This window comes from Lethenteron reissneri, chromosome 16, assembly GCF_015708825.2.
Source record: "Lethenteron reissneri isolate LAM-NWPU_2019-01 chromosome 16, ASM1570882v1, whole genome shotgun sequence".
NCBI classification, from domain to species: domain Eukaryota; kingdom Metazoa; phylum Chordata; class Hyperoartia; order Petromyzontiformes; family Petromyzontidae; genus Lethenteron; species Lethenteron reissneri.
Window position 1 is genome coordinate 11,177,913 of NC_083794.1, and position 22,325 is coordinate 11,200,237.

The window sequence follows — 22,325 nt, forward strand, 5'->3', positions numbered from 1 at the left end:
AGGATTTTAATACGATTTTGTTAAACGGTTGGAAAATAATCGTTCTGACATTGTAAATAAAAAATATGTACAAGCGGAGATTTTTCCTGCCCCCCCCTCTCGGTTTTGTCTCGTCGCTTACTCAAAGGGAGTCGCGTACATGAATCCGGCTGGGTGAACGATTTCTTACACTCCATGAACACGCATCCGATCCTGCAGACAGAACACTGCTTCCATACGGAACACTGCTTCCATACGATGCACACAAATTATTCGACGCCAATTACGTACGCCCCCTGTCCCTTTTGTCCATCCACTGCTAAACGAGGGCCTCCCCACGCTGTGTGCATTGTGGGAGCTACTTGATCATACGTCACCACGTTGGTGATTGCAGGGCGCCACGGTGGCAGGATGTAACCTACGTCGCCTGATATAAACGAAGTCGTGGGTTCGATCCAGACCCTGACGCCTGTATATTTAGAGTTTGCATGTCTCTCTTCCTGTGCTCGCGTGGATTTTTCTCCAGGTCCACCGGTTTTTCCCTCCACATTTAGAAACATAAGTTTAGAGTACTTCGCTGCTATAAATGTCCACGTGATAAGCCACTTCGTTGACCTATCGTTTGTGGCCCTGGTCGCTTCTGAAAAAAGAGTTTAGGCTGGTTAAGACGGGGGGCATAGAAGTACAGGGAAATAATGAATTAAACTAATTGTTAAATCTATGCTAATTTGGCAAATAACTGTACAAACTTGACGAATCCGAGCGACGCTGAATGCTTTAAATCTCCGTAGACGTCCACCGCTCAATGCCCGTGTGGTCTCTACACTCGCTCCGTGCGTTCGTCTCATACCGCACCTCCCTCATTTCTGGAGTTGATAACACGTTCCCTTCGGAGTGGGCAGGTAGGAACTTGGTTGCACAGCGCATTCGTGCGATCCGTGTCACGCGGCGTAAGCTGCGTGGGGCGGCGTGTCACGTGGTGCTGAGCCCGCCCGAAGCGCTCTATGAAATACAAATCGAAGGCGTGGCTATGCACGACAGACACATAATCCCTGGTGGGCAGTGTGGAACTGTTGTTCCTTACCTGTATTAGTTTATTTCCTTTGCCCCATTTTGCTGCCTTCCATATCCCAAGCGTGAAGAACACAGAATCGAAATTCGATTGATGTATCCATCACGCGGCCGAGTGCCAACGTTTGGCAAGCTGTGCGACGCGAACATTCATCCATTTGACTTTTCACTACTCATTTCCATTTCGTCTGTTCTTCTGCCCCTGCAACGTCTTGACGTGGGCATGGCTGTGGCGGGCACAATCGTGGCGGCAACGGCCGTGTCCCTACGTTGAACTTCTTTCGCTTAATGCATAGTCAACCGTGCTGATCCATCGCTGCAAGCACATTTAGACGCTAATCAACGTTCGATCAGCTTGGACGCCCCCCCCTAGGGGAGGGCCGCTGTCGTCGTTGCCGCAGCGGGGGCGACGCGGCACGCGAGCGAGACGTCCCCGTCGTGGCTGTGCGCTCGCACCTCCACGCGGCTCCCCGCACTCACGCCCAGCGCCTCTTCGAGCGCCACGGCCGCTTGCTTGACGTGCGAGTGGGCGCGCAGCGTCGACAGCGCAGCGGCGCCGTCGCCCAGCCGCAGCTCGACCCACAGAGCGACGGCCGTGACGCGGCCGGGCTCGTCCGCGATCGCCTGCGAGTCCAGACGGCGGGGGGGGGGGGGGGGGGGGTGAACGGTAGAACGGTGATCGCGCTGCTTTATGCAGTCAAGAGTCTCACCGCACCGCTGATTAGCACGGTTGGCTATGTACGGTGCGAAAGAAGTTCAACATACATGGGTGGATGATCCAGGTTGTGTATTACCCGTGCTCACTTGCACGCACGCACGTTGAACTTTTTTCGCACCGTACGTAGCCAACCGCGCTAATCGCAGGTGCGGGGGAAGGCCAACAAACAAAAAGCAGTTCTACAGAATCAAGATGATTTCAAAGTGCATAACTCAAGTGGCTTCCTAATATCGCAAGGAAAAGTGTTTCAGACGGCCGCAGAAGGGCATCTGAAAGCGCGCGATGCGGTGACCGTCTTTGTCCGATGGCATGAACTTGAAGAGGCGAGTGGTGTCAGCCCTCCCCTCCACCTCCTCCTCCTCCATCCACGCTCACCGTGACGCAGTGCTCAGCGGCGGCCTCGCTCCCCGCCGCCATCAGGTCGAGGGTGAACACCTCGAATGGACGGCTCAGCCGGCGGCCCGGCAGAGTGCAGAGGTCAAGGTTCACCTGCGTGGGCACCTGTGAGACGCGGGGGGGGGGGGCACGGTGGACGTCAAGGCCATGGAAAGGGGAACCCGCGGCTCCACGGGACGCGACTTTCACACGCGGCCGAACACTTTGAAGAGTCCCTGCAAACAATACAGGGTGCATCAACATTTTTGAAACTATTTTATATGGGACTATCGTTTTTAATGGAAAAAGAACGGGTAATATGCTGTGACGTGATAACAAATGTCATGTTAATAGCTTCAAAGAGTCTGCACTTGTTCGCCATCATTGTCAACACACGCCTGGAATCTTCTCCAGGTGGTCTCCAGAGCCCGGAGACATTTATTTTGGTGTTGTTGAAAATTCTCAGACGTGTTAAAAAACATTTGAAGCACTTTGTATATAAAACTTTATATTTTTTACTTTAGCAGGTAAGGCCCACTGAGCTATATCGATTTTGTTTCAGAAGCGACCTGGCCACAAATGATAGCTCAACGAAGTGGCTTATCACGTGTCAATTTATAGCAGCCGAAAACCCTAAAACGCACGTTGATTCTAAATGTGAAGGGAAAAACCGGAGAACCTGGAGAAAAATCCAAGCTGCAAGCACCTTTAGCCACGCGAATCAAGTACGAAAGGAGAATATTTTTGACCTGACAAATCCTGTCCCCAGTTCTAATGCACTTAGTCACTTAATAAAATATCTTGCCATGCTGCTTCTCATTCGTCGAGGGGACAGTGACTCGGTGCCCACGTGACCGCCAACTTGTCGGCAATTAAAGCGATTAAATAATCAAAATCAGACGACATTCTATTTACACATTCAGCATCACCCTAGACTATCGACTCTTGTTAGCGCCCGGTGCTCACGATGGCTTTTTCGACGCGTCGCGCCCCCCCCCGCCACCCCGTTGTTCTCCGTTCTCACCGAGAAGAGGTTGAGGAAGGGGGCGATGCGCAGGCCGAGCGTGGGCCCGGAGCCCAGCACGACGCTGTCGCTCAGCAGGGCGTCCGACTCGAGCAGCTGCCCCACGAGCGTCGCGCTCAGCGGGAGCACCGTGCCACCAGGGCGCAGCAGGGAGCTGCAAACGGCAGGCGGACGTCGACTCGGGGCGCGCATCCCACGCAGAATGTACGATCCGTTCAATCTCTTGCGTCGAGTGGATAGCGTTTAAAAACTCGTTGATGTTTACGCGCGTTGTTTATTAGAAAAATGTGCAAATAGTGATGGTGTGGTGTCGCAGTGGGTAGCGGACTGTGCTGTGAACCCGGTGACCTATCGCTCGCCACTCACGGCTAACGTGAGTGGCGAGATATCTGAAGCATTCCTGGGTCTTCCGCTCTCAATACCAACTCCACACTGACCGGCGCGGTGAAGTATGCAAATAAACTGCCATGATCAACAAGGCATGGAGAGGCCTTCATCGAGCAGTGCAAATTATTGTACCTTTAGGTCAACAGAATGCACACACCCGACAGAACATACGTCCGAGATGTATAACAGAAAAATGAAACAAAATTTGAATTAATTCCCATGTCAAATCGCGACCCAAAAATCGTAACAGGTCGTCAAATCTCTGCGACCGTGGTGATGCACACAAATCGTGACACGCCCTGCTGCGAATGCGACGCATGGAGCATCGCGACCCTCGACCGCGACCACTAACCGCGCGAGCGCGGCTTTCTCCACGAGGCCCTGGCGGAGGAGGCCGGTCGGCTCCACGGCCTCCAGGACTATCACGTCCCACGAGCCGTCCTCTGCGCCGTCCTCCTCACTCTCCACCACCACCGCTTCCTGCTGCTGCTGCTCTCCCATCGTCATCGCCTCGTCTTCCGTCGCGTCGTCCGGCGAGGGCCGGGCCGCCCCGCTTGCAGTCCCGCAACCCGGCTCGCTGCGCACACCGCCGCTTCTTTCTTTCCGGCAAGCCGAGCCGACGCCGTCGTCCAGAAACCTCAGCTGGGCCGCGACGCCGTTAGCGGCGGCCAACGCACGGAGCGCCCGCCGTCTCCGTGGGTCCTCGGCGGAGCTGCAGACGATCGCGGCGCCGCCGCCGCCAGCGCCGCCGCACGCGCGCGCCACCACGAGTGGCAGCACGGAGAGGCCCGCGGAGAGGTCGAGCACTCGCAGCGGCCCCGCTCCACCGCCCCTCCTCCCCGGGGCGTCCTGCGCGGCGCGGGAAAACGCCTCCCAGTGCTCGACGTCGTTGAGACGCGCCACCTCCCAGGGCTCCAGCGCGCACGTCTCGACGCCCGGCACCCACCCGCTCGCCGTGCCCAGGCTCGCGATGGCGGAGCAGAGCCAGGCCTCGCCGTCACCTTCGGGGGTCGCGACCTCCGCGGCCGTCGACGCGTCGTCGAGTTGCGACGTCGAGCCGGGCGCTGGCCGGGCTATGGCACGACGGGGCGCCGCCGACGCTGCCGGGGTCACGGAGACGCAGGAGAGGCCGAGGTGCCCGTCCCGACACGCGGCCTCGATCTCCAACGTGTCTCCCTCCCTCACCGTGTAGCCTGACAGCGGCAGCAACAGTAGGGTCAATGTGTGTCGAACTACGCACAGTTAACACTTAATTTATGAGGGTTTTCTTTATTCTACGTTATATATATATGCAAGTAACAATCCACGTATATCACCGAATCGACTTTAGAAGCTAATAAGATGTTGAGCCTGTGCAGCGCCTGGATGGTCGATCACCACGTGTGGTGGACAACAAATTGGCAATGCATCAAAATCCATCGAGGCTTCTCTGCTCCGTCGTCGACCCTCGCCGACCCGCGCTGCCCACGAGGTCACGCGCACAATTTCCCCCGTGCGTACATGCGTGCGCATGTGCGAGCGTCCGAGCGTGCGACTAGCGTCCTGACCGTTCCAGCCACGCACGGGCGTCGCCGGGTACACCGCCTGCTCCCAGCACGAGTCCTCGCCCGGCGCCGTGCTCAGCGACGACTCCTCGTCCAGACGCAGCCGGAACCAGGCGACGATCGCGTCCAGCGTGCCGCCGCACGTCACACGCGCTCCCCGCCGCTCCGGCGCTCGCGAGAACAGCCCCTCCAGCTCCTGCGGGAAAACACGGGGAACGTCTCGGACCGCGGGGATTGCGAGCGACGGGCTGCAGCGGCCGTCAAAGCTGACGCCCGCTCGAGCGACGGTGACGATGCCTCGGTCAGAGAGGGGCAAACCTGGGGGTTGTTGAAGTCCACGGCGAGGACGGGGAAGGGATCGCAGAGAAAGGTGTAGCCGCCGGGAACGCGACTCATGCGCTCGGTGGTGTAGGGCTCCCGGCAGCTGCCCTCGTTGTCCGCGTCCTTCCCCTCCTCTCCCTCCTCATCGTCATCATCCTCGTCGTCGTTGGTAGGCGTGTCCCGCCCTGAATAGAAAGCGATGGTTTTTTTACGCTTTGCAGCTCAGGTTTAAGCGTCCATACATTAGCTCTGTCCGTCTTTCCCTGCATATGTTTGTCCATCCGTCCATAACGATTATCCTACGTAATTAAAACTTAAAGGTATGTATGTTGAACTTCTTTCACATCGTACGTAGCCAACCGCGCCAATCGGATGTGCAGGGGAAGGACTACAAACTAAACACAAAATAGATATTTGGAAGTTTCCCTGTTGAAAACCAGACAAATTGATCAAATGGTTGGGAGACGAAAGCAAATTGATTAATTTCATGCGATGACCCTCACAGCTGCCTTGTCTTCGGTACCGCTAAGGAAATACTTCCGAAAATGACCCAGCAGAGGGGGGAGGAGGGGGAAGGAGGAGGGGGGAGGAGAGGGGAGGGGGGAGGAGGGAGGTCGAGGGAGGAGGGGGGGAGGAGGTAGGAGGGGGTAAGGAGGAGGCAGGAGGGAGGAGGGGGTAGGAGGGTGGGAGGGAGGAGGGGGGGGGAGTAGGACCAAGGCAGACCCCAAGTGAGTGGGGAACACGCCAGGGAGACCCGCTGGCGAGTTCGCTGTGAATCGGGCGGCAGCGTGGTGCAGCGGTGACGACACTTGGTGCGTCTCACAGCGAACGTTTCTCTGCAGCAGGGAATGCGGGGGACGAGCATCTCCTTCCACGTACCATTCTCTAACTCGTACTGCTCTGCGAGAGGTCCAAATGCACACTAAGTGACCAGTTGTCGACGGCACAGTTGTAATTAAATTGGGGAAAAGGACGTTGAAAGGCGTTGCGTTATTGTCCACGCGTTGCATCAGGAGGCGCCACCGGGTGATGCTGGACATCTGTGGAAAAGGGTTTCATAGCTCATCGGATTCCTCCAGGATAAATAAAGTTTCTGATCGTGATGCATCGTGGTTACCGATTCTTGGTGGCAGACCGACGAGGCTCCTGAAGGCGACGCCCGTGTCCAGACGAGTGCCGCAGGCTTCCCGCACGCACAGCCTGCAACAGCACCACCCGGGACCACGGGCAGACGGACACACAGGACGCACCACAAAGATCCCCCGTGTAGCCTTAACAGGCTGTTGGGGCAAGTGCTTTTCGCGAGTAGCACCGATGAAGGCCGGAACGGCAGACGAGGGGATGGGTGGGTGGCCAGCACCACGCCCGGCCGCCTTTGTCTCCCCGGTGTCAACAACGCACCAGGTACTCATTTCAGGCTGAGTCGACATAGGGGAAGCAAAGAACCGATTCAAATAATCGTCACCGAGTGTTGGCCGTGAGCAGGAATCGAACTCGGGTCGCCGGGTTTGTAGTGGCGCGCGATAACCGTTGCACTACCGCTCCCTCCATACACACACCACACACACACTGCACTCACCGGTGATAGCGCCGGATCTCGGGGCACTCCACGGCGCATGCGTACACCGTGGCGCCTGCTGGTATCACTTGCCCGCACCCGGCGTCACCAACACCAGCGTCGGCGCCGTTCACCGTCGCCTGCGGCACACGATGTCACGTGCTCAGCTCGCTCTGGTTCACACAGGACGCACGCGGTGTCGCCTCGCCCGAGCGACCGTCAACGGCTCGCACCGCTCAGCTCACCAAGCGTCGCTCTGCTCACCACAGGCAAGAGGTCGCAACCGGGTACCCGATACCCGTACCCTACCCGATACCCGGCTACCTGTACCCGGCCGGGTACAGGTACGGGTACCCGTTTGCGACCCTGGTGCGGCCGGGTACGGGTACGGGTAGGCCGTGAGTCACTGGTGAGTAACTGTTTGTCACTCATTTCCCAACGTCTTGTCTCTTCTCACAATTCAAGTTCCTAGAATCAACCCACCCGCGCCTGCAACATGTCTTCATCCCAGAGGTCGCAATCGGGTACCCGATACCCGTACCCTACCCGATACCCGGCTACCCGTACCCGGCCGGGTATCGGGTATGGGTACGGGTACCCGTTTGCGACCCTGTTGCGGCCGGGTACGGGTAAGGAATCAAAACCCGTTTGCGACCTCTGCCACAGGCCACTCTGCTCATGGCAAGTCACTGAGCGAGCCGCTCTGCTCACCGTGGGCGGCGGGGGCAGGAGGAGGTGTTGCCAGGCGTGGATCAGACTCTCCACGATTCCCTCCCCCAGCAATGCCGCGTCCATCGTCTCAGTCACCACCAACGACACCCTGTGGCACCGTTCATTCGTGAGCAGGCCCAACCACGTGGTGAACATCGGTTAAAATAAGAGAGAATTCAACAGCAGTGAAAATCTAAATCTTTAAACTACAACAACAACCTTCACCTACATTAGACCGCCACGAGATGTATGTATGTTCAACTTATTTCGCACCACACGTATCCAACCGACTAATGCTCGGCTGCGAATGCAAACTGTGCGCATGACCTGCCCCTACCGGACATCTGCTAAAGACAGATAGCTTGATAGTCCATCGGATTTCTCCAGGATAAGCAAAGAATTCCGATAGTGAAGGCGCCGGGGCGCAGCGCGCTCGCTCGCTCACCTCTCGGGGAGGTCACGCGGCACCGCGAGGTCGTGCGACGCCGCGTGCAGGAGGGAGACGTCGCCGGCGAAGCCGTTGGCGGAGAGGACCTCGCGCGCCAGCTGCACGGCGGTGCGCGACACCTCGCAGGCGAACACGCGGCCGGCGCCGGCCTGCCGCGCAAACATGCTGCGCCCAGCGCCGTCGCGCGCGACCGCCGGTCAGCGGGCCAATCCACCGTGCGACGGGCAAAACAAACGCCGCGAGAAAGCGGCTGCGTCCAATGGAGTGAACTCGCGCGAGGAGATGAAACGCGACGTGGAGGATGGAGCGGGTGAAATCTCGGTGGGGTGGGTTCTGGAGCTAAATGGATCACTGCACCGCGAGACCATCAGAGGTGACGACGGCTTGGCGGAGGCCTTCATCCAGCAGTGAATTAATTGTGGGAAATGTCACACGTTACAAATTATATTCACGTCGCAATTGAAAATGGTTAAGAGCAAAATTACGCAAAAACAGCTGTAATCGGAGCTTCATTTCAGCCGGCCGGCTCAGTAACCTGGAAAATATAAAAATGCACCCGGCACACCACATCCAGTATACTTCCAGCTACGGCTGTGGCTACTTGTCACGTACCCCCTACTGCAGTCTACCAGGACATGGCAAATATTCAGTGGGAAATTAAACCCCGATTGTAATAGCCTCCGGATCCGGAAATCCCGCCTCAGAGTGGATACCGAGAGAAGGCGAGAGAAGCAGAGGAAGACAGCGGAAGAGTCGATGAGTTGTGGACCGGAGCAACTCAAGAAAGGCAGTGGGACGGTACAGGCTGACGACAACAGGAAACTAAAACTAAATTTTTTTTTATTTTACCAGGTAAGGCCCACTGAGATATTTAGCTCTTTTTCAGAAGCGACCTGGCCTCAAATGATCGCTCAACGAAGTGCCTGATCATGTGGATATTTTTACCAGCCAAATACTCTGAACGCATTTTTGTAAATGTGGAGCAAAAACCAGATGACCCGGAGAGAATTCCACACAACCACGGGGAGAACATAGAAACCCCAAATATACAGGCAATAGGGTTGGGATCAAACCCACGACCTTCTGCATACCAGACAAGGTAGTTAACATCTCGCCACTGCGGCTACACATTTCTACAGACCTTCCCCCCTCGCTCTCTCACTCGCTGCTCACCCCGGCTAACCTGAGAATGCCGGTCCCCGCGCCGATATCGAGCACCGTGCAGCCCGCGCCACCGCGCTTGGCGACGGCACGGCGCAGGGCGTCACGGTAGGCCTCGTTGCGCCGCCGGTCGTTGAGCATGGGGAAGTGCCAGCGCTCGAGGAGCCAGCTGGCGGCGCGGCGGAAGTTCTCCCTCGCCGGCGCCCACCCCGGAGCGGATCGCAGCGCGCGCAGGAAGCAGGCGGCCGCCTCGTCCCAGAAGCCCAGCCTGCACCGTGACGGACCGGGTGTGAGAGGCTGCGGGCTGGCCTTCGACCGTCGAAGTAATCGATCGGCACATCCATTTTACTGCTAGCGGAGTGAGAGCTGACGGGAGGGGGGGGGGGTCTCGGACCCCCGTCAGCAATGACTAATGCGCGAAGAAACCGTCAGCAGGGTTGGGATTGTTAAAGCGAAAGGCTGCTGCGGTGGGGGATCCAAGTTGTTTATATGGAGTGCTCTTGCCAATAACGTCGGGTAATCCAGCTGGGTTCGATTAGCAAGCCTGACTTTGTGGATGAGAGAAGGTTCAGAGTTTTATTGTTTAAACAAATTCTGCTTGATATTATCGGTCCGGAAAGCCAAATAGGCTGGTGGACTAAATAAATGTTTATTTACATGTGGACGCAGAATGCAGTTTTGCTTATATATTACCCATAATTCAAAAACAAAAAAATGTCCAGGTAAGGCCCACTGAGCTATGTAGCTTTTTTTCAGAAGCGACCTGGCCACAAATGATGGCTCAACAAAGTGGATCATCATTTGGAAATGTATAGCAGCCAAATCATCACGAGTGTGTGTACGAGTCTCAACGCGAGGACAGGGCTTAATTTTAGCCGGCTCTGCGAAAATAAATTCCCCCCATCCGGCACACCGCATCCGGTATACCGCTCGCGGTGGCTGCGGCGGCTCTTTCTTAGCGAATTCCCCGGGCACCTGAAGAGGCTCTCGCCCATCCCGTTGAGGATGAGCTCGTCCTCGGGGTAGAGCGCCAGCGCTTGCTCGTAGCAGTCGAAGGCGTCGCGCGCGCGACCCAGCTCCTCCAGCTCGCTCGTCCACGCGCGGGCGCAATCGTGGAACTCGGCCTGCACCCCGCCGCACACAGCGCCCCATCGCACGCCAGCATCACATCACATCATCGCATCACCGGCTACCATGCTCATCAAACCACTTTCCGAGACGTTCACGTCGTTTGCCATTTGCCACGCAAGCTCATCGTTCACTGCCACCCCGCGCTTCCATCACTTATCCTTCGCCCATCACAAGATCCCTTTAGCATCAGCTCCCGTTCTATTTGCCACTCTGACAGCGACCTCTCATTGCTCAACCGTGAATTTTCTTGCTGGTGGCTGGATGCGGTCCGTAACTAAATTTTCTGGCGTCTGCTGACTTCCTGATATTACAAACACCTCTGGGCCGCGGCTTATTTCAACCCGCGACATATATATGCGTGTGTTATCGTCATAAAAGAAACGATGGCGATTAATTACAATTACCACCGTCCGAGGGTGTGGTGTGTGCGCTCTGAAAATGCACCTACTTAAGGAATAGGACTCAACACAGTACAGTTGAATATTCATAACAATTGGTCAATAGTGGGATGGGGCAAGCGTGAGACAATTCCACTTAACCACCCTTCTGATAGATCCTGCAACAGGGACGAACGTTTATGATGGACGATGATGGTTTGGGTAGAGGCTTAATTTCAGCTGGGTCTGTCTGGGTGACGGTCACCAAAATGTTTAAACCCAGCACCATACATTCCATTTCCCATCTCGCTGTGGCTGTAACTGCTGGTCCCGTGCCTACTTCAGTCTAAGCAGCGACCGTTGCTCAAAATCATCACCAAGTTTCACAACCGAGGATTAATGAGTCGGCAACACATTCAGTGACACGTTAACCCCTGGGTTACGAACTTGGTGATGATTTTTTTAGATTGATCACGACGATTGGTGATGGTGACCTTGATGACAATGATGAAGAAAACGAAAGTTGATAACTATGACTACCACCACCATCATCACCACCATCATCACCACCATCATCACCACCATCACCACCACCATCATCACCGTCACCACCATCATCACCATCACCACCATCATCATCACCATCATCACCATCTCACCTGCACGGATGACCGAAGCTCAGGCGCCAAGGTGAGCGCCAGGAGGTAATGGGCGAAGCCTGTGCCCGGGTCCTTGGCCTCCACCAGGTCCCTGGCGAGCATCAGGGAGCGGTGTCCTCTGCCCCGAGCCGTGTCCACCTTCTTGTCCTTTCCACCCTTCTTCCTCCTCATCCTCCTCCTCGCTCCGTCCTCGTCGTTGCCGTCACGGGCGCCGCCGGACGACATCGGCCGCAGAGGGTGGCCACAGGGGGCCCACTCAACAACGTGGCCGGCTCGACCAGAGGACGTGGTTATTGATGTGGGCCCTGACCCCCTGACCCCAACTGTGGGCGTGCCGGTGGTGGTTGTGTTGTGGGTGTTGAGAAGAACGTATTCAACCAGGTAGGGTGTTGACTGTTATGTTATCCGACTCTCTGTTGTATTACATTACATTTCTAAGTATACTAGATCTGTTTCTATTTCATTTATACCTGATGATGATTGCTTGTGTTGCAATCGAAATGTCGTATGCTAGTATTTAATTATTTTCTCTTGATACGTGACTTTACCGAAAGAACCAAAGAGTAATTCCTGCAGTCACGAAAGCTCCAAATTAAGTATGTTGAGAGGGGGTTTGGTGGGGCTGAGTGGACTTGACCACGACTGGGTGGCACCAGCGGTGGTCAAGATGGGCCACAGCGCGTCTTGGACGTTGCCAGCACCATCTTCTGCCAGAATTTGCAGGGTGTCGCTTAGTTGGCCGCGAGTTTAGGAAGCAAAATGAAAGTTGCGTTTCAAGATAAAGTAATTGGAATGCGGCTTATGCAAAGACGGATGTAAATTGCCATCATGTTCAATAAAGAGCTGAAATGTTGTACTGTACAAATGTAGTTCAGTAGTTCAGTCCTAACAAAAAATACTCAAATCGAAATATTGCAAATTGAGACCCAACAAAGATGGCCCAGATACTGAGAAATTGTATCCTCACTTCTGCCTTGCTCCAAGTCCCCTGCTGAACGCTTGATTAATATACCACCGTCAGTGAACAGACTAATTTGCCTCCCGTGAAGTGTGACGTTACATCCGATGTTTTGTTTTTAAACCAATTATTAGATCCTTGGAGAGAGAAACAACCCCAATTTGATTTCCGAGTCCCAATCGGCGTTATTCCTGGGCAAGATTAACACAGCTCCAATACTTGACTTTGCATAGGGGGCGCAGTGGTTAGCGAACTGCGCTCCGAACCGACGCTCCCGAGTTTCAATTCCAGTACCGAGTGATATCAGAGGCTCGTTCACTTCACTAAGCGCCACAGTGACCCGCGTGGTGAGGTATGGTCAAAACAAAACAAAGCCTCGTGGCCCGGCACGGCCCTTGGCGAGCGAGAGGCCTTCATGCAGCGGCGGATTGAAAATGTCCGTAAAGTATATAAAGCGAGAACTGAGATGGCGGATAAAGCTTCCCTTCCACCTTCACTAGTTTAGCCCTACGTCGACGTGATGCTGACACGTTGACGTTGTACTTGTACGACTGAAAGAGACTCGGTGCTTCGCTGCGCGCACATTGCGAACGCAAACTGCTGCGCCGCTTGACAACAACCCACGTGCACCTCGCTTCCGCCTCCACTCACCCCGGAAGCTGTCACGCGCACGTGCTTCCGGTTTATCGCCCCTGCCCGCCCCCCCCACATTAAGGGGTGGATGGGAGAGGGGGGTTGGTGGGGGGGAGTGGGGGGTTGGTGGGGGGGGAGAGGGAGGTTGGTGGGGGGGAAAGGGGGGTGGGTGGGGGGGAGAGGGGGGGAGGTTGGTGGGGGGGAGAGGGGGGGGAGGTTGGTGGGGGGGGGAGGTTGGTGGGGGGGAGAGGGGGGTTGGTGGTGAGGAAAGGGGGGTGGGTGGGAGGGAGAGGGGGGGAGGTTGGTGGGGGGGAGAGGGGGGGGAGGTTGGTGGGGGGGAGAGGGGGGGGAGGTTGGTGGGGGGGAGAGAGGGGTTGGTGGGGGGAGAGGGGGGTTGGTGGGGGGAGAGGGGGGTTGGTGGGGGGAGAGGGGGGTTGGTGGGGGGGAGTGGGGGGTTGGTGGGGGGGGAGAGGGAGGTTGGTGGGGAGGAAAGGGGGGTGGGTGGGGGGGAGAGGGGGGGAGGTTGGTGGGGGGGAGAGGGGGGGGAGGTTGGTGGGGGGGGGAGGTTGGTGGGGGGGAGAGGGGGGTTGGTGGTGAGGAAAGGGGGGTGGGTGGGAGGGAGAGGGGGGGAGGTTGGTGGGGGGGAGAGGGGGGGGAGGTTGGTGGGGGGGAGAGGGGGGGGAGGTTGGTGGGGGGGAGAGGGGGGGGAGGTTGGTGGGGGGAGAGGGAGGTTGGTGGGGGGGAGAGGGGGGTGGGTGGGGGGGCAGAGAGTGGGGCGGACTGGGTGGGTGGGGAGTATGGGGGTGGGAGGGAGTGGGGGTGGGGTGGGGAGTAAGGGGGGTGGGGGGGGGGTGACAGCGCCCCCTCGTGGCTGCAGATGAAACAACGATCCCATTGTTGTGCACGGAACCCAAATCGTGTTGGCGACGCGACGACTGCCGCGTCGGCAACGTTGCACAAGCACACACAGGGGCAATGAGTAGCAAGGCGACGTTTCGGGCAATGACCCCCCCCCCCTCTCTTCTTCTTCTTCATGGAACATTCTTGATTGAGGCTTAGCGAGCGAGGAGACGGTAGGGGGAGGACCGGGAAGAGGAGGAGGAGGAGGAAGGAGGAGGTGAGGGTGGGGATTGAGGGTGGAGGAGGAGGAGGGCTGATGGCTGGGAGGGGTTGAGGGTGGAGTAAGAGGAGGAGGAGGGTGCAGTTGTGGTTGGGTCGGGGTAAAGGCGAGGCGAGAAATATAATTTGAACGAGGACGGGAGAGAGAGGCGTGAGAGAGAGAAAGAGAGAGAGGAGGGCGCGGAATGGAGAGTGGGGTCGTTTGGAAAGTGTATTGCATGAATCTGGCTCGCTGTAGTTTCGTAATCCATCATTGATGTGAACGGCCGTGCTAGCGCCGTCCGCACCATCACCACCATCATCATTATCATCACCACCTTAATCGATAACATCACCGCCTTCGCCGGCAGCAGCACCACCACAAACAATAGCATCGCCAGCAACAACATCAACAACGACGGTCATTGACAGCACCACCACCACCACGTAGCCACAACAAACGACACCACCGACAATAGCATCCACCACGAGAACACCTTCAGACTCATCAACCGTGTCCAACCATCATTACACCAACTCTACCATCATCATCGCGGAGATCAAATCCATCATCACCACCACCAACATCATCACCACGATCACCAATACCACCGCCGTCATCATCATCGCGAAGATCAAATCCAGCACCAACATCATCATCACCACGATCACCAATACCATCACCACCATCATCATAGCGTAGATCAAATCCATCATCACCACCACGATCACCAATACCATCACCACCATCATCATCGCGGAGATCAAATCCATCATCACCTGCACCAACATCATCAACATCACCACGATCACCAATACCATCACCACCATCATCATCGCGGAGATCAAATCCATCACCACCATCATCATCGCGGAGATCAAATCCACCATCACCAGCACCAACATCATCATCACCACGATCACCACCGCCGTCAATCAGCGACATCGCCATGGGTCTACCGCCACTCGAGTTCAGCGAGTGCTACTTGGACAGCCCCCAGTTCAGGGAGAGGTTGAGGATCCACGAGGCCGAGCTGGAGAAGACGAGCAAGTTCATCAAGGAGCTGCTCAAGGCCGGCAAAGCCCTCATCCAGGCGGACATGGGTGAGCTCTTGTGACAACGGGGGCGCTGTGAGATGTTGATGACATCGCCTGATGTGCAGGAGGTCCTGGGTTCGATCCCGACCATGACGCCTTCTGCTGTGTATTTGGAGTTTTCGTCTCTCTCAATATCATCATCATCATCATCACGGTGACTAGGAGATGTTAACTACCTCGCCTGGTATACAGGAGGTCGTGGGTTAGATCCCGACCCTGACGCCTGCTGCTGTATATGGAGTTTGCGTGTCTCTCAATATCATCATCATCATCACGGTGGCTGTGAGATGTTAACTACCTCGCCTGGTATGCTGGAGCCTGGAGGTCGTGGCTTAGATCACGACCTGACGCCTGCTGTATATGTGGAGTTTGCGTCTCTCTCTCTCTCATCATCATCACGGTGGCTAGGAGATGTTGATGACATCGCCTGGTGTGCAGGAGGTCCTGGGTTCGATCCCGACCCTGACGCCTGCTGCTGTTTATGTGGAGTTTGCGTGTCTCTCTCTCTCCCCGTGATTGTGTGGATTTTTCTCCCGGGTCCTCCGGTTTTTCCCCCCTCCACATTTAGAATCAACATCACGCGTTCATGGTATTTGTCTGCTAGAAATAGCCACATGATAAGCCACTTAATTGGGATATAATTTGTGATTGCCAGGTCGCTTCTGAAAATGGGCTTTAGGGGCCGTCCATAAATGACGTCACGCGATTTTGGCCGATTTTTGACCCCCCCTCTCACCCTCGTCACACGGCGTCACAAAAAGTCAGACCCCCCCTCAAATATGACGTCACAAAGCTCTGCCCCCCCCCCCCAAATAAAACTTAAAACATGCTTCAAAACACTTTAAACCATTATCATTGCAGTGCGTATTTTATGTGGCGCTGAACTCTGATGTTGTAGGAGAAACATTTATTAAAAAGGAGGTGTTGGAAAGCCGAAATTTGCGTAAAATTTACTTGAAAATATTCAACGTCTAACTAAAACTGCAGATGTTCAGAATACTAAATTGAAATTCTCATATAATTATGAATACCGTGTGGGTCGGTGGCTTAGGGAGGCCGTAATCAAGCAGTGGATAGACATTGGCTTACGATGATGATGGTGACGAGTTCGAAGTTGCTTATGTGTGTCTAATCAATATAGACAGTATCACCAGATGTGAAAGGGCACATACCTCATGCTGCAATCTGCATTCCATGGGTAGGTTGTACGTAAACGCAAAGCGGATGGTTGAAATCGGCCTTTAATTGTCTCGGTGTGTCAGAGCACAGATTTTACTGGTAGGAACCTCCTGGTTACACCAGACCACATGGGATTATTGTGTCCGTCCGTCGTGCATCCACAAATGGGAGGGGTGGGGCTGGGTGGGGGCTGGGTGGAGAGGGGCTGGTCAACCCGTGGTGGACCTTATAAAACTCAACGTTTAACCTACTCACGCCGGCTTGTGCCCGGGCATATTTGCGTAATACACCACGCCGCCGTTGACCCTGGCCATTGACCGAGCAACCCAACGTTCCTACCAGCTCCCTCCGCAGGAATGTGTTTAATGCCATCTGTGTCTGCTTGCATGTGTCCCGTTCTGGCAGTGGAGATTAATAATATACGCGCTGTTGTTTGTACTGCATGTGTATGTACAGTATGCTGATGTACAACATTTATAAACTGTTAAGTTACGGCGGCTGTGCATTGCCCAGCGTGGTGAAGTATGGTCAAACTATTCACGCGTGTGGAGTTCTTCATCCAGCACATTGTTATTACAGTGAGGCGCAGCCCTGCAATGGCTTGCCCAATGTCTCTGCTGGCAGAAGGGAGTTCTCGAGAGCTCACTTTGAGGGTACGGAACTTTGGCCTACTCTTCCACGCTAACCAAACGTCTAGCGAAGGAAGGGGCCGACGGCAGACACGGAAATAAATAAGCACCACCGTCATCATCGCCACCATCATCCATCATGGGTGGTTAAAGTTAGTTCCTCCTCGTGATGCCATCACCACTCGAGTGGGAAGTCAGCAGTAAGCTGTCCTCTTGATGGGCCCTAGACTCTGCCTTTTCGGAAGCTAAGCACGGTTAAGCCCTGCCGTAGCTTGGATGGGCTGCAGAGGGGTACGTTGATTGCAGTGCAGGAAAAAAACCCACAATTGTTGTACGGTACTTCTATGCCCCCCGCGTCTGTGCTCCCCGCCTTCAACAGCTGGCACTGACCAGAGTAGCAGAGTGTGGTCAAATTATGAAATTATGACATTATGCGCGCGGCGTGTGCAGGCACTCATCCAGCAGTGGATTGACGAAAGGGCTCGATGCGTGCGTAACATTGTAACCATAGTGACAAAGACAAAGATCCCACATTTAGCCTTAACAGACTGTTGGGGCAAGTGCTGTTAGCGAGCACCTATGAAGGCCGGCACGGCACACGAGGGGGTGGGTGGCCAACACCACGCCCGGCCGCCTTTGTGTCCCTAGTGACGATGTTTACACATCGCACCAGGTACTCATTTGAGGCTGAGTCGACCTAGGGGAGGCCCGGGACCGGTTCAGATAATCGTCACTGGGTGTTGGCCGTGAGCGGGAATCGAACCCGGGTCGCCAGGTTCATAGCGCAGCGCGCTAACCGCTGCACCACCGCTCCCCACAACCATAGTGACAGATACACACACACACAGCGTAGACGTATATCCTCATTCACAACAGGGCAATGCTGTGTTCATTTGTACAGCAGTACAAAGACAAAGGTCCCCCGGATGGCCTTTAACAGACTGTTGCGGCAAGTGTTGCCATTCGAACGCCTACGAAGGCTGGAATGGCACATGATGATAGGTGGTGTTGCCAACTCCACGCTGAGGCCCTCTTTGTGTCTGCTCAGAGCTGACGTTTTACACACCGCACCAAATAAGTCATCCGAGGAGGCTGAGTCGACCTGTGGTTATTGTTGGTCGTGAGCGAGAGACATATCGTGATTGGGTACAGGGCAACACTTTATATTGGTGTGTAGAATAGTACGCAAATACTGTCTGCAGACGACACGTAATACCACACTGCTAGCAGCCGGTATTTGTACAAGGCACTGTAGTCTATTACCGCACAGAAGAATCGGTGGTGCATATACACATCTCAGAGCTGTTATGGTCCGTGAAAAATCCCATTATCTCGGGCCCTATTCGGCCCATTCATCATCCGTGTTTCCCCCCCCACCCCAACAGATAAGTAGCAGTACATTCGCGAGTGACCCCCACGGATAACGGGATCCCCGACATTCGCTCCCCACTCCACGTCATTGGGGAAAGGGGGGTTTGTGTATCGCCTGGATGAGAGCCTTTTGAGACATCGAAGATATTCTGGAAAAAAACCATTTTTGCACTAAAATAGAGGCAAATAGATGAACGAATATAAAATGTTCCACGTCTTCGCTGGCCACTGCGTTTTATAAAAATGCTGGAATTTTGTTGTATACATCTAATGGTGAACGGGTGAGGGGTGGCACAATGGTTTGCAAGCTGCGCCTTGAACCCGGCCACCTGAGTTTGATTCCAGGCCTCGGCTGACATCAGCGACAAGCAATTTCGGGAACAAGTGCTGGCCCCTCCCTGCCTTAAGCAACTTGCACTGACCAGTGTGGTGAAGTATGGTCCAGCAAACGTTACATGACCAAAGTGGGGGGGGGGGGGAGGCCACCATCCAGCCGTGGATTGATCAAGGATTGTACATTTGTTCTTGTGTAGTTCACACCAGGATATTTAAAAGGAGCCGAGACCCGCAGTTCCACGTGGGGTTGAGTGGGAAACCGCATCGACTTGAAATACGAAAAGCATAGCCACTGCAGATATGAAATAAATTTCCATTGCACCCAAGTGCGGTTTTAACAAGGGCCTTGCGATCAACTGGTTCTTGCGCTGGTGGAAACACGACTGGTGGGTGTCCACCGGTAATTGTCATTGACCTTATATTACACAATGTCTCAAGATGCTTTGATAACAAGCAGCGCAAAAACAGTGACTAAAGGGATGGTTGGTTATGAAGGTTTGTGACAAAGTTGTTGTGATGACAGTATTATCATGTACAGTGTTACCTTTTGCGCCTATGATCCACTGACGTGGAATGTGCCCAGTCTTGTCAAATCGCTGCAGCTTAATATGGGTTGAGCTTGGAAAGTGCTTGGATGGGTGATAACCGTGCGTGGCAGGTGTTATAGGCTGTGGGGCGACGTGGTTGGCAGCGGAGGACAGTGCCGCAAAATCCCTCCGTTGTATTGTGCATCTATGCTCTTGTGCCCGTGTGCTCCCCGCCTTCACCAAACCCCCTGCCACTGACCAGAATGGTGAAGTATGGTCATATGACCCGCGCTACCCGCACGGCGTGGGAAGCACTCATTCACATTTACAACTCGCAGGACATTCTCTCCAATGGGACAAGCACTGTTGACTTTCCACAAAGTGTTACCTATTTTACTGACCCCGTAGGAACGATTGATGATCAGATGAAGTCAGTGTGTTACTGTTATTGTGGGCGATGGAAAGGGTTGGTTAAAAGAGCTGTGCATGTCCATTACTGTCTTCAGTAATCGCACAGTATTACAGTATTTCTTTTTTTACAATTTTTACTTTACCAGATAAGGCCCACTTTTTCAGATGCGAAGTGGCTTATTACGTGGGAATTTATAGCAGCCAAATACTCTAAATGCATGTTGATTCTAAATGTGGAGGGAAAAACCAGAGGAGCCGAAGACAACTCCACGCGACCACGGGGAGAACACGCAAACTCCAAATATACAATAGGCGTCAGGGTCGGGATCGAACCCATGCCCCTTCTGTTTGCCAGGCGAGGTGGTTAACATCTCGCCACCATGGCGCCCAGTTTTTTCTAATCAATGCCTCGGTTTGCCTGTTACATTGCCTGGATTCTTATCAGAAGTCTCATCAACGGGCAGCCTTGCAGATTGCTGAGCCTCACAAAACCGTGGGCAGAGTAGAATATTTTTTGCGGTGGCAAAAAATTTCAACTGCAAAACCATAGTGGAGTGTGTGTACCCCGTACAGTTTTTGAATGTGAGCTGGCATCAAAATGAACGTGATCGTGAAAAGTAACCATGCCAGTGTGTCTAATGAACGCAGTGTTTAATCAGTGTTTACTACCTACTGTGATGTATGATTAAATTACACAGTGTGTGGGGGGGGGGGGGTATCCACAAACAACAAAGTCCACAAAGAAGCATGGAGAGATGCATGATTTTCAATTACATTTAGAGACGGGAAGAGAAAGACGCGTAAGACGGGGCGCGCAGATTTATGAAACAAAAGAAAATGTGAAAAAGAGTCAAGTGGGCTTGGGCAGGACATGTTGCCGGAAGGGATAGTGGCGGATGGTTTAAAGTACGGTGACATAGCCGCAGCCGTGGAATGGAACGCATTCCGAGAATTACGTCCACCGTGGAGACGGAGTGATGAGATCAGCTCAAGTGTGAGTGCGTAGGTCAGGGGTCGGCAACCCGCTGCTCCGGAGTCGCATGCGGCTCTTTAAGGACTTCTCCGTCACCGTTCTTTATCAAGGACCACCATCTCGTATTCGCCCACAGTGCATTGCGGCATTTGAAATATTGAGGGGTTTTTTTTTTACCGAATTCGTAAAAAAATTTATCTTGTTATTTTGGTTGCTGACCCTGACCATGGGAGTCCAGTTCATGCTGCTCTTTAAGGACGGCCTCGTGACGATATTTACGAAGGACCCCCTCGTATCGACGTGCATTGCGGCCCTTGATATATTGAGTTTATTACCGAATTCGAAAAAAAAGTCTCTTCTTGTTATTTTGGTTGCCGACCCCTGACCAGGAGAGATGGCGGTAGCTTGGGGAGGTCTTCATCCAACAGCGGATAGACCATGGCTGATGTTGATGAAAACAATACCCTAAACATCGGTCATTCACTGACTTTTATTTTAGGAGGTGAGATCCGCGTGAGGCGGCGATTGTCAAGCTTACAGAGAATCACAAGCGCCTGTTAAGAGGCCACTATTGAGTAGGTACGCAAAAATAATTTAACTCCACGGCCGCGCACTTATCAGCGTGCCGAAACGTGGTCACATAACCTCCGCAACCTGCACGGTTGTGGGGAGGCCAGAGGCTGATGGAGGAACTTCCCAGGGGGACGTAGGGGGGGGGGGGCAGCTCTCGAAATGTCCATCTTTTTTAATAGGGCCTTACTTTAATAAAAACATTTCAATGCAATTTATCTGCTAAATATGAATGAAATATACATTTTTGGGGTCTCAAGGGGGTGAAGGTGGGTCGACTACCCTCATTTCCCACCTCTCCTTGGATCTGCCACTGGGGAGGGGAGGTCCTAATCCAGCAGTGGATTGACTAAAAATCTGCACAAGTTGTGCACGGTTTCAAATTGAAACGCAGCCACATCTGAAACCCCCACCCACCCTTACATTCCAGGTTTCAATCACGTGGCCGTCCCGTCCTGTTTGTATGCCGTGGTGTTCTGACACGTGTCACATTTCGGTGCATTTCTACATACAAATATTATCATCATCATAATAATTAGCCATGATCTATACACCGCTGGATGAAGGCCTTCCCAAATCCATTGTCATTACTTCCAGATCCTGTTATATTTATAAGATAACATCTACTGTGCCCTCAACTGTAAGAGCTTTAGATATATTAAGTGATAACATGTACATTTATTGTTCTGTGCTTAACGCACTGCGTGCTGTGAACGGAGCTACCCGAGTGATTTCCATTCACGGCTAACATCAGTCGTGGGTGATATCTGTACGCACGTATGTATGTTGAACTTCTTTCGTACCGTACCTAGCCAACCGTGTCAATCGGAGGTGCGGGGGGAAGCACAACAAAACTAAATAAAAAAAGCAGTTTTAAATAAATCAGTTTTCAATGTCGATTTAAAAGTCCGTAGCTCCCAGTGGTTTCCTAACATCGGACGGAAGAGCGTTCCAGACGGCCGCAGTAGCGCTGCCTAAAGCGACGCGGTGACCTTCTTCGTTCAATGGCTCGCCAAAGGCCGTTGCTGCTGCGAGGATGACCGTGAGATGGTTGATGCTCCTTGTCAAGATCGGCGAG

The 22,325-nt window shown here is 54.0% G+C and overlaps 2 protein-coding genes across 6 annotated transcripts in view; one reads left to right on the top strand and one right to left on the bottom strand.

The window, feature by feature from the left end:
• Window positions 1–315: 315 nt before the first annotated feature.
• Window positions 316–13,063, bottom strand: PRMT9 (protein arginine methyltransferase 9). Its single transcript, XM_061552375.1, has 13 exons — window positions 11,465–13,063; window positions 10,273–10,421; window positions 9,320–9,565; window positions 8,134–8,301; window positions 7,689–7,797; window positions 6,999–7,117; window positions 6,537–6,619; window positions 5,417–5,604; window positions 5,102–5,294; window positions 3,907–4,747; window positions 3,168–3,321; window positions 2,144–2,269; window positions 316–1,674 (listed from the first exon to the last, which is right to left on the bottom strand). The coding sequence occupies exons 1-13, from the start codon at window positions 11,687–11,689 to the stop codon at window positions 1,420–1,422; spliced, it is 2,856 nt and encodes a 951-aa protein (XP_061408359.1). The 5' UTR covers window positions 11,690–13,063; the 3' UTR covers window positions 316–1,419.
• Window positions 13,064–14,304: 1,241 nt separating this feature from the next.
• ARHGAP10 (Rho GTPase activating protein 10) overlaps window positions 14,305–22,325 on the top strand; it is a 100,978-nt gene continuing 92,957 nt past the window's right edge. For all 5 annotated transcript variants that reach the window (XM_061552376.1, XM_061552378.1, XM_061552379.1 and 2 more), the window contains exon 1: window positions 14,305–15,257. In XM_061552376.1, coding sequence (XP_061408360.1) covers window positions 15,104–15,257 — 154 coding nt within the window. In that variant the 5' untranslated portion in view covers window positions 14,305–15,103. The remainder of the gene's footprint in view (window positions 15,258–22,325) is intronic.

What these genes read in the sequence shown, in the direction of transcription:
- PRMT9 (XM_061552375.1), bottom strand. Translation starts at nt 11,689, where the DNA reads ATGTCGTCCGGCGGCGCCCGTGACGGCAACGACGAGGACGGAGCGAGG. An exon ending in GCCCGTGCGTGGCTGGAACG is followed by an intron (nt 4,748 to 5,101) that starts GTCAGGACGCTA and finishes TGCCGCTGTCAG; the next exon opens with GCTACACGGTGAGGGAGGGA. An exon ending in GAGAAAGCCGCGCTCGCGCG is followed by an intron (nt 3,322 to 3,906) that starts GTTAGTGGTCGC and finishes TGCCGTTTGCAG; the next exon opens with CTCCCTGCTGCGCCCTGGTG.